Source organism: Amborella trichopoda, chromosome 7 (assembly GCF_054954075.1).
Source record: "Amborella trichopoda isolate Santa Cruz 75 chromosome 7, AtrichopodaSantaCruz75HAP2 v2.0, whole genome shotgun sequence".
Taxonomy (NCBI): domain Eukaryota; kingdom Viridiplantae; phylum Streptophyta; class Magnoliopsida; order Amborellales; family Amborellaceae; genus Amborella; species Amborella trichopoda.
The window spans coordinates 1,452,850-1,463,497 of NC_142342.1; the positions used below are offsets into that span (position 1 = coordinate 1,452,850).

At 36.6% G+C, this 10,648-nt stretch overlaps 2 protein-coding genes across 9 annotated transcripts; one reads left to right on the plus strand and one right to left on the minus strand.

The window, feature by feature from the left end:
- The first annotated feature begins 352 nt into the window (after positions 1-352).
- LOC18995803 (synaptotagmin-2) lies at positions 353-8,003 on the plus strand. 8 transcript variants are annotated; one of them, XM_020668653.2, is made up of 13 exons: positions 353-769; positions 1,881-2,081; positions 2,300-2,398; positions 2,964-3,014; positions 3,400-3,523; positions 4,428-4,546; positions 4,657-4,758; positions 5,109-5,183; positions 5,485-5,561; positions 5,660-5,906; positions 6,132-6,494; positions 7,135-7,263; positions 7,662-8,003. In XM_020668653.2, exons 2-13 carry the CDS (start codon positions 1,974-1,976, stop codon positions 7,788-7,790), a joined length of 1,623 nt encoding a protein of 540 aa, XP_020524312.1. In that variant the 5' UTR covers positions 353-769; positions 1,881-1,973; the 3' UTR covers positions 7,791-8,003. The 8 variants fall into 8 exon arrangements, with proteins under 8 accessions (XP_020524312.1, XP_006846799.1, XP_020524314.1 ...); XM_020668655.2 differs by having other exon boundaries at positions 376-769; positions 1,891-2,081; XM_088872007.1 differs by having other exon boundaries at positions 449-769; positions 4,635-4,758.
- A 519-nt stretch (positions 8,004-8,522) lies between these two features.
- LOC18995804 (ricin B-like lectin R40G3) lies at positions 8,523-10,282 on the minus strand. Its single transcript, XM_006846737.4, has 3 exons — positions 9,927-10,282; positions 9,457-9,579; positions 8,523-8,857 (listed from the first exon to the last, which is right to left on the minus strand). The coding sequence occupies exons 1-3, from the start codon at positions 10,242-10,244 to the stop codon at positions 8,624-8,626; spliced, it is 675 nt and encodes a 224-aa protein (XP_006846800.1). The 5' UTR covers positions 10,245-10,282; the 3' UTR covers positions 8,523-8,623.
- Between the last annotated feature and the right edge of the window lie 366 nt (positions 10,283-10,648).

Below are 10,648 nucleotides of genomic sequence, written 5' to 3' on the forward strand. Positions count from 1 at the left end.
ATTTGAAGTTTTTTTTGTACCGAAACTGCATTTTTCGATGAGATTTGATCTGCGGACTCATAAATCTGGAGCCCCACAAAATATCTTTTTTTGCATATTTTAAAACAAAAATTTAGGAGCTATCTTCTCTCATGGCTATCATGATAAAATCAACAAAATTAATGCTAATTATCCAAAAAAAAAAAACAAATTAATGCTACTAAAAGGGTATTTAAGATATTTGCAGCAAGATAAATACCTTTTTTCGTGAAAAATATCCATTTTACTCTTTTACCCCTGACCAAAAAGTCTTGATGACGACGAGTCCAATGGATATTTCCACAAAAGACAAGGCCAAATTTGTTATTTAATTATGCATGGATTCGTAGAATGAATCGTTTCTGCAGTTTCGACGGTTTTCATCATCAGCACGGAAAATAAGATTTTTCTAAGATTAAAAAAAAAGGCCGGCAAAACCAAGTCTTTAGTTTTGCTCTCATTTTTATTTTTTTATTTTTTTATTGTTTTATTTTATTTTAGTATTTATATTTCCATTTAGAAGTTCTCTGCCATTTCCCAGTAATAGAACTGGGGTCTTTTCCATTTATTTTCTTAAATTTTTCTATTATTTGTTGTTGGTTTTCACCCATGTTTTGAGTTATTGGATGAAATCATAGAGATGGGTTTTCTCAGTAGTGTTTTGGGGCTCATTGGTTTTGGATTTGGAATACCTATTGGTGCTCTGTTGGGCTATTTCTTGTTCATATACTTCCAGACCAAAGAAATCAAGGTATTTTTCTATGAAATTCTTTGAATTTTTTCATTTCATTCAAAGAAATGTTGTTTTTTTTCTTAATGATATATTGGTTTCACATAATCAATGATTTATTCATTAGTTTGTTCAAGTTGGTCGCACTCGAATAGAGCTGTTTGTTCATTGTTGATGGAAACTGATATTTATGATTTCGTTTCTTCTGACTAAATCATTGGTTTATAGATTCACTCATCAAGTTGGGTTTATTAAAACAGAGTTGTTTATTTCTTGTTAATGGAAAATTAGTCTTTAAGCTTGTGATTATCCCTTGTTTTTTCTGGGCTTTGCCTGAGATTTTGCAATTTTTAGTGAATGGGTTGATGACTTTTCGATTGAGTTTCGGTTATATTGTTGTGTCATGATCAAGTTATTAATGTATATCATAATTTTATTTCTTTTATGCTGGTGTTAATCATTTCCGACTAATTTAGTGATTTTTGGTTAATCTTGTTGATGCTTTTTAGAAAGAGGATTAGAAGATTCAAGCATGCATGATGTTGGCTGGTCAACTGTTACATTTGTTTTAATTTTGAATTTTTGATTTTACATTAAAATGATTAGTTTACATGTTTCTTAACTCAGTATGTTAATCTGGATGTTATATGTGATATGTTTCTAATTTGGTGTCATCAATCAATTTTTCTTTTTATATTTGCATCACTCTGTTTGGTTTTTGTCTGCTTGGAAATTCGGCGATCAGAGTGAATTATCATCACCTAGTTCTCTAAACTCCTTTTTTTTGGGTCAGGGTGAATTCTGTGGTAGTATTTATCGAATTTTCCATTGTTGAATCATCTTTAGTTTAAAATGTTTCGAGCATTTATTTTGTTAGTCTCAAGTGAGTCTAAAGTTGCTACATGAGAAAGGCACTGTGAAGTAGTATATTTCTGATCAACTATTCAAAATTTCTATCAGAATTCCCCCCCCCCCCCCCCCCCCCCCCCAACAAAAACAAACTCCTTTTTGCATTCGTACAAACTCTCAAAAGCAGGCCTCCTCAGCCATGTACTCTCATCATCTCTCCCTCTGTTACAAAAACTTTTCGTCCTTTAGTAATGCTCAATATTCATTATTTCTGTTTTTTTAGTTGTTACCAGTGATAAAAACCACAGACTTGGGCTTGGACTCACTATAATCCCAAGTCACCCCATCGAATTCGGGTGAGTTCCGAATCAGTCCGATGTGTATTTTACCTATAAAAGTGACTCAGGTGGAACTCAGTGCTTGGGCAAAACCTCGGGACTTGCCACACTCCCAACCTGAGCTGAGTCCAGAACCTCTGACTAAGGTGTGTCCCGGCAATTTTTTGATGATTAGTTTTTACTAATTTTCATCCTTTTCAATGTCTCTCTCTCACAACCTGCTTTGCTAAGCCTGCTAGTGTTCCTTGAACAAGATGAAAGCTGGAAATGTCTAACTGCCTCATTACTTTTATTCATAGATATTTTAAGCATTTCTTGTCATTTATTTTATTTCTAGAGTTACCTTCTAATTAGACTCTTACAGGATCCAAATATAAGGCCAATTAATGAATTGGATTCAACAGCATTGCATTCCCTTCTGCCAGAGATTCCTTCATGGGTGAAGAACCCAGACTATGACAGAGTGAGTATTTCTTGACATTCGTCCATGTTTATTTTTCATACACTTTGATACATGGTGTGAAATGAGTTTTGGTAAAATGTGTGGATCAAAATAAAGATATCAATTTGAAAGATATCCTTTTGAATTTCAAACATAATGCACCTTGTTCAATATGACTTTGTGTTCATATAATTTAACATAGTTTTTCAAATATGGAGATTGCAACTGATACTTTCTTCCAATAATTTATAAGTTGAAGGAAGTCTTACATAATCCAATTGCTATGGAAACTCATTGTCCATTGTGGTCACCTCCATCGACTGAAATGACAGATGGTTATGGAGATGGAGTGAGAGAGGAGGACCCACTAAATGGGGTCATGTCCTATTATGGTGGATACCACTATATGCCCATCCACTAGTCCAGTGATGGCAATGGACTATAGTTGAATAATCTACTGGTTTAAAGAAGCTTTCCCATAAGTTCAATGCAATATTCAGTAGCTGGCAAAGTAAAAACCATTCATGCTATAAGATGTTTATGTTGTACTTAGCAAGATTAAACCGACTGAAAATGATGATTTCAGGTAGACTGGCTGAACAAGTTTGTTCATGATATGTGGCCTTACCTAGACAAGGTAATTCTAGCGCCTCTATATATTTTTCTTCTGACTGCAGTTTTAGATTACTTAAGAAGATAATGTATTGGAATAGCAGAGTTGTACCATAATCCATCCCAAGGGGCATATAATAGTGAATGTCACGGGGGGTTAATCTCTGCTCTCCATCACCAGGACCCAAGGTGCATGGCGTCTGGAGTATCATAGACCATATTCCATTGGGTCACAGTACACGTCCTTAAACGTATTACTCTATAGTTAATCTCATTTATGTTATCTGAGCTTCCTTGGGGTTCACCTTTTTGTAGTTAGAGATGAACTTGAAAATACATGATACTATTTCATTCATATTAATGTGATTCATAATGTATTCTTGGGCTCATATAATGCTATTTGTTTACAGGCAATATGTAGAACAATAAAACAAATGGCAGAACCAATATTTGGTCAGTACACTGGGAAGTTTTGCATTGAGTCTATTCAGTTTGACAGCCTAACTCTTGGGTCTCTGCCTCCGACTGTTCAAGGTATGCAATGAAGTTCCTTTTTCTAGTGATAACAGAATGAAAATTTGAGCTTATTTGGGTGAAATATTTTCTTACTAGATATTTGTTTTATTTTTATGGTCTATATACAAGCTTTTTCTGCCTCTGTGATCTGTTACTTTTGAAATTGTTGATCTGTTAATTTGAAATTGTTGATGAATTGTTAATTCGAAATACTTCTATTGGAATTTAAGGTGTCAGATGGGTGTGTGCCTTAGTTGAGGTGCATCAGAAAAATTTCTTTCCTTTTATTGACAACAAACATGAAATGGAGAAAATTACAGGGAAAAATAGTGATAATAGTCTATCATAAGAGTGCAGTTTAATAGAACTCTTCTCTGCTATGTTTTTCAAGTCATTCTTTTCAATTTTACATATATCAAACACTACTTGGATTTTTATATCTCAACTTTTCAAAAATATTTTTTTTCCCAGAGAGGTCTCGAGTTGTCAAAAAGATTTATTCTCCATTTTAAATATTAAAATGGAATGAGTTTTTGTAGTGGCTATCACTTGACTTAAACTAATATATTTAGATGAGTTAGCTTAGAACATCTGGAATTTAGTTGAAATAAATCTTCCTCACAATACAATGAGAAACTACTGCTCTCACTCCCAAATTTGCTGGTTTGAACCTCAAATCTGTTGGGAAAAGGCTCTGACTATGATGATGAATCCCACAATTACCATTCAAAGATTAGAACTGAGAAAGGGAAAAGGTTAGTGCTTGTTGATCATTTAAAGTTCAAATTCAAATATTCCAACTTGATAAAGAAGTACATATATGGCCTTATTTTGTTATAGAGAGAAACCTGTTTTTCACTTGTATTGATTCTTGGAGATATATTTAAAGGAAGCAAATTCTTGAGTGATTCCACCATGGCAGGGGTTAAAATCTATGACACACAGGAAAAGGATTTGGTTTTGGAGCCTGTGCTTAAGTGGGCTGGAAACCCCAACATATCAGTCATTGTAAAAGCCCTATCTCTTCCGGTGACTGTGCAGGTTAAGCAACTTCTCTTGTACCAATTTCCTTCCTTTCTTTTATTTCTAAGATAGTAATCTGAAAACATCACTTAAACCTATTAAACAGTGTTACCAAACTGTATCTTCAGCTACTGGATCTGCAAATTTGCCTAACTCCTCGCATAACTATGAAGCCACTCGTGCCATCTTTCCCATGCTTTGCCAACGTGATTGTGTCCTTGATGGAGAAGGTAAGAAAGCTGAAAATGGTGTTTATTTCCTAGTCTTTTGAATGGCTGCTAAGAAAATAATCCCATTTTTCAATTAAAAGGAAAGTATACTATTATCTGTAGGACTATGGAAAAAAAAATAGTCCATTGGGTTACAAACATCCAATGAACCAATGAAAGTTGATTGGGATGGTGGTGCCCATCTCCACTAGGCCTCATCCCATTCTTCAAACTGTTTTGGATGGTAATGACCACATTGGATTATGAGTACACCATAGGCCTGTTGGGTTCCAGTATTCTTTCCCTTGATTTTATCAGTACTTAGTAGCTTTGATTCCTCACTTCTATTTTTTTTGCTTGTTTTTTTATAGCCCCATGTCGATTTTGGACTGAAGTTACTTGGAGGTGATATCATGGCTATCCCTGGTCTCTATCGATATGTTCAGGTACTCTCAAACTTCACTGGATCTGTTGCTAAATTACGGCAATGTTTATGGGAGTATCATTGGTCTAGAAAATATTGTCATATCATGGTAGTCACATGCATCTCCACTCATCTGCAAGGAAATTTAGGCTATTATGAAAAGCCACCAAATTGTTTTAAAAAATTATATAATTAGATTGTATCTAATCTCTAATGTGCATTGTCAATAAATGGGTTGCTAGTTCTCATCAAATACAAAGAGAATAATGCAAGAAATTTATATTTTCGTCTTATCTTTTATGTGGTCCAAATGGATATTGCAGGAGAAGATTAAAGAACAAATTGTTTGCCTTTACCTATGGCCAAAAGTATTGGAAATACCTATTCTTGAAAATACTAGGTATTCTTTTCCCCTTATTTTCCTGTGAAATTTCTACACAAATGGGACTTAAATTATCTGTTAAACCATGTAAATGACACTACTATCTGTAACAACAGGGCCATGAAGAAGCCGGTAGGCGTACTTCATGTTAAGGTTGTCCGGGCGATCAACCTCAGAAAGATGGATTTATTGGGGAAATCCGATCCCTATGTGAAGCTTTGCCTAAGTGAGGAGAAACTACCAGCAAAGAAAACCACCATCAAAATGAGCAATCTGAGCCCTGAGTGGAACGAGCAGTTCAAGCTTGTTGTGAAGGATCCCGAGTCTCAAGTCCTTGAACTCCATGTCTATGATTGGGATAAGGCAAATCTCTTACCGGCAATTGCTTACATATCTTAGTATAATGTAGATGAGCCTTCCATTAACACTTTGTTTGGTTAGCCATTGTCTACATCCTAGTCAGTCAATCCATAAATCGAGAGAGAGAGAGAGAGAGAGAGAGAGAGAGAGAGAGAGTCCCTCAATGTTCTTTTCTCTTATTTTCTTTATCGAATTTTTCACAGTTTGGCTATGCCATTCTTCATGCAGGTTGGTTCACATGATAAGTTGGGAATGCAAGTCATTCCTCTTAGGCTGCTGACTCCACATGAGACCAAGACGTTTGAGCTTGAGTTACTTAAGAACATGAATCTCAATGATCCCCAAAACAAGAGGAATAGAGGTCAAATTGTGGTTGAGGCCACCTTTAACCCTTTCAAAGAGACAAACCGCTCATCTAGTGGATCATCACTAGGTGATGAAGTGGGTGAAGTTGAGGGGGATCATGAAAACTTGCCTACTACTGGTGGGTGGCTTTCGATCATCATCCAAAGTGCCGAGGATGTTGAGGGAAAGCATCACACAAACCCTTATGTGTTGATCCTTTTCAAAGGAGAGCGGAAGAAAACTAAGGTTGCGTTTGTATTTATTTGTTATATGTCCACAGATATATATATATATATATATATATATATATAGGAAAAGATGGGATTAGCCCACTAGTTCATATGAACCCAACGGCCCAGATTGAATCTGGGCTGATCTGACGATCACGAATATCCGGTAGTGTTTGAATTTTATTTATTTTTCTACAGATCCAAATCACTTGAAATTTTAGGTGTGTGTTCTTCTCATCAAGACGCATTTAATAAAAATATAAAACAAATTATTCGCGAGAAACAAAATAACCAAAATATCTCTCGAAACTTTTTGGGGGTATTTTGGTCAATTTATTTCATGCAAAATAATTTTTTGATATTTTTCGAAGATTCACCTATTTTTTATAAACACATGCTTAAAATTTCAAGTGATTTGGATTTGTAGAAAAAAAAACTAAAATTCAAACACTATCGGACATCCATGATCGTCAGATCGATCCAGATTCAATCTGGGACGTTGGGCTCATATGAGCTAGTGGGCTAATCTCATCTTTTCCCTATATATCTTGTTAGTTTGTCGGATTTGATTTGTTGTTTTCCTTTCTTTTCTCGTTGGTTAATGATTGAAAGGTCTGATGTGCATTGGTAACTTGTTGGTTTCCTACCATTTTCAGTTGGTAAAAAACTGCAGGGACCCAGTTTGGAATGAAGAGTTCCAGTTCATGATGGAAGAAGCTCCTAGAGATGAGAAGATCCACATTGAAGTCATGAGCAGGAGAAAGGGGTTCAATTTTCATTCAAAGGTCGTCTTCTAATTCCAAACTTCTTAATTTAATGGGGGGGGAGAGAGAGAGAGAGTCATAAACTTCGATGATTTAAAAGAGAGGGAGAATCATAAACTTAATGTTGACAGAAAAACAGAGAGAATCATAAACTTCTGTCCAGGCCATTCGTGCTGAAAGTGGGAATTGGCAGAAGTATACTATCATCCAATTGATTATGGTTCATTGTTGATCACCCTCTAACGAAATGATGGATGGTGATGGTGGGAGTGTGGGATGCACCAGATCACGATATGTCCCCAGTGGCAGGTCCCTTTCTCTCCATCACCGTCCTACGTTTCATTGGATGGCAACAACCCCGATCCCTAAATTATCTTTTCATGAAATTTCTTCTTATTTATTTAATTAACATTCGGCAGGAATCTCTGGGACTTGTTGACATGGATCTAATGGATGTTGTGAATAACGGACGCATCAATGACAAATTCCATCTCATCAACTCGAAGAATGGCACAATACTTGTTGAGATGAGATGGAAATCCATTTAAAGAAAAATAAATGTGAACAGAAAAAAAAAAAAAAAACAGAGTGAGAGGGACATGGGAAGTCCATACAAGGAGGGGGAAAGAGGTATATATACATATATACAATGTTTGATATGAGGGAACATTTTTCTTTTTCTTTTTTGCAGTAATTTTACGCATTTTTTGTACTATAATTTTTCATCATTAAATGTAATGAAATATATCATCTTGAAGATAGTGACTGTGTTTCCTAGTACATTTCAAAATTCAAACCCTTAATACGGTCCATGTCATCAAATAATGAGAGAATTAGAACTGCAAAAAATAAGATTTGGGGTTAAATATAATAGGAAAAATAATCCAATGGACAATAGCACATACTCATCGCTCATTGGGGTTATCACCGTCCAGCAATATGATTTACTGTCGTGTATACTTGCTCTCTCTCTCTCTCTCTCAAGGTTGCCAAATGCACGGGGCTGATCTTGGGGCCTTGGCCAGGCCTGGCCAGGCCAGGCCAGGCATGCTAGACCCCAACAATCAGCAGAAAAGTTCACACACACATGCACATACATATCGTCAAAAATAGGCCCTAGCCTAGCCTGGAGTGATTCAATTTTTGGGTCAGATTTGGGCTTCACAATATGATTTGGGCTTTACAATATAATTCGGGCTAGTCTTGGGCCTAATCTAGCTTGATACGAGCCAATCTCCTTGGAAGCCCTCCTCTCTCTCTTTCATAAAAAGGTGTACCCATTTCATAACATTAAGAACTTATTTCATTTATTTATATGGTGAGGCCTAGAGACGTAACCTCAAAGGCCTATGACAATAAGTTGAGAAAAACATTAAAAAACTTAATAGCTGGGATTGATCTTCCAAAGCTGGTTGTCTTGGCCGTTCCAAGTCCAAAGCACTGCTTGGTTTCCATCTTTGATCCCACCATGCTTCAAGTCTCCTTGGAAGCAGTCAAGGTTGAGATGGATGTTGTTTGCCATTCTTATGGTCTTGTATCCACCCCCAAAGTCTTGACTCTGTGTCCACATGACCGCATCCTCGAATGATCCCGGCTCGTAATTAGTTAGAAGGACCTGAGAGAGTGGTTAGAGACAAGATTTTGGTAAGGGTGCAAAATGTGTAGGGCAGGCGGACCTTGAATTGGACCTAGTGGATCGGGTCTGGGTCCAATAGATAGACCCAACTGGTTTCAGGTTCGAATCTAGACTTAGACCTACTCAGGTTTGATTGAGTTTGGGTTGGAATCAACAGAGCCCAAACCCTATGTGAACATGTGTGTGACTGACCCAAGGGGTTGAGTCCTGGTCGACTAGGCCTGGCCGTACCCCCTTGCAAACCTAGATTTAGGTGAAAGATAAAAAAATAATAGCATAAAAAAAACTGTTTCCTGAAAATATCGTGTTGGTAATAGCATTTTGAGAGAGTTTATCATGTTTTCTTAAGACATTAATGGCTTAGTATTTTGTTTTTTTTGCTGTAGAAATCAATTTTGTTACAATATTGTGATAAAAGATTATCATCTTCTGTAAACATAGTGTCATTTGCTATAGAAGAATGAGCTAAGCAAGGGACTGGAGTTGCTATTATACCACTTACCTATGTACGTAGGGTTAATGTTATTGAAATTCTTCTTTCAAATTCTTGCTTGTGTGTGTGAGAGAGAGATTTATACCTGTTGGAAGGCTCCGGGTGCATGGCGGAGGGCCTTGCCAGTGGCCTTGTTCACCAGGCAAAAGGCAGGGTGACCCACACTGTCATTCACACTGTTGCTCCATGACTCATCCTTTATCCATTGCTGCAGCACCACACCCACATTACAATGTAATTATATGCCTCATTCATAAATTAAAATTCTCTCTCTCTCTCTCTCTCTCTCTATATATATATATATATATATATATATATGGTCTCCTCTCTATCACCATTACATCTATAAGAAAGTAATATTTCATTGTTGGGATGTCATACAAAGTCCGAAAAAATTTTCTCAAACACCAAGAAAACCTGTGGGATACTTTATGTTGTGTAATTTCACATCTGATAGCTAGAGATAATTGTGACTTTTTGACTTTTTTGTACAAAAAATAAACAAAAGTAAACAATCTTACTACATACTTTCCCATATTGTTCATTACGAGATACCTGAGTAAGGTCATTAGGGTTATAGTACACCATGACCACTTGCCCATTTCTGACACCAAGTGCAAAGTCAGTGTTGCCCTTGGAAGTGAGCTTCACAGTCTGGCCTTGAGGGAGCACTGGCCCCTTGCGAAAGCCCCTTTGGGTTGAATTGTGGGGCTCATAAGTCTTACACTCCATCTTTTGCAAGGGCCTTTGGGGCTGAATTTGGCCTTCACAGCCAAAATCATCAGTCACATATGGCCCAGAATAGGCATACCCATCAGCATATGTGTCACAGTCATATTCAGAGTAGCCTTGAGTTCTAGAGTGATGGGCCATGAGGATGAAATTTTGTAATACAAAAGAGAAGACACCTTGAGAAGGTGGATTGCCTTAAGGGGCTTAAATACTATGAGATTGGAATATGAGATGAAAAGATAAAGAAGAATAAATGTAATGGAGACATGGGTAGGCGGAATATTAAGCTTTTCTTCGATAAAGAAGGGCATATACCAAAGAAATACATCTTTCTAAGATTCTCTATGTACCGAGAATGCATCTTTCGATATCATTGTGTACATTTTTTTATTATGGAATTTTCCTACACGTATGAGTCGCGATCGAATGACACCATCCAGCGCATCCCATATACCATACGTGCATGAAACCTTGTATGTTATGTTACTTCGACATGGACATGTATCTTAGTATTTGACACAGATACGAGTGATAGAAATACTAAT

Coding starts and splice junctions, on each gene's coding strand:
- LOC18995803 (XM_006846736.4), top strand. CDS start 659: ATGGGTTTTCTCAGTAGTGTTTTGGGGCTCATTGGTTTTGGATTTGGA. Junction 4,759..5,108: donor TTGTGTCCTTGATGGAGAAG/GTAAGAAAGCTG, acceptor GTTTTTTTATAG/CCCCATGTCGATTTTGGACT. Junction 5,184..5,484: donor GTCTCTATCGATATGTTCAG/GTACTCTCAAAC, acceptor TGGATATTGCAG/GAGAAGATTAAAGAACAAAT.
- LOC18995804 (XM_006846737.4), bottom strand. CDS start 10,244: ATGGCCCATCACTCTAGAACTCAAGGCTACTCTGAATATGACTGTGAC. Junction 9,580..9,926: donor ACCCTAATGACCTTACTCAG/GTATCTCGTAAT, acceptor GTGGTGCTGCAG/CAATGGATAAAGGATGAGTC. Junction 8,858..9,456: donor CACCCGGAGCCTTCCAACAG/GTATAAATCTCT, acceptor CCACTCTCTCAG/GTCCTTCTAACTAATTACGA.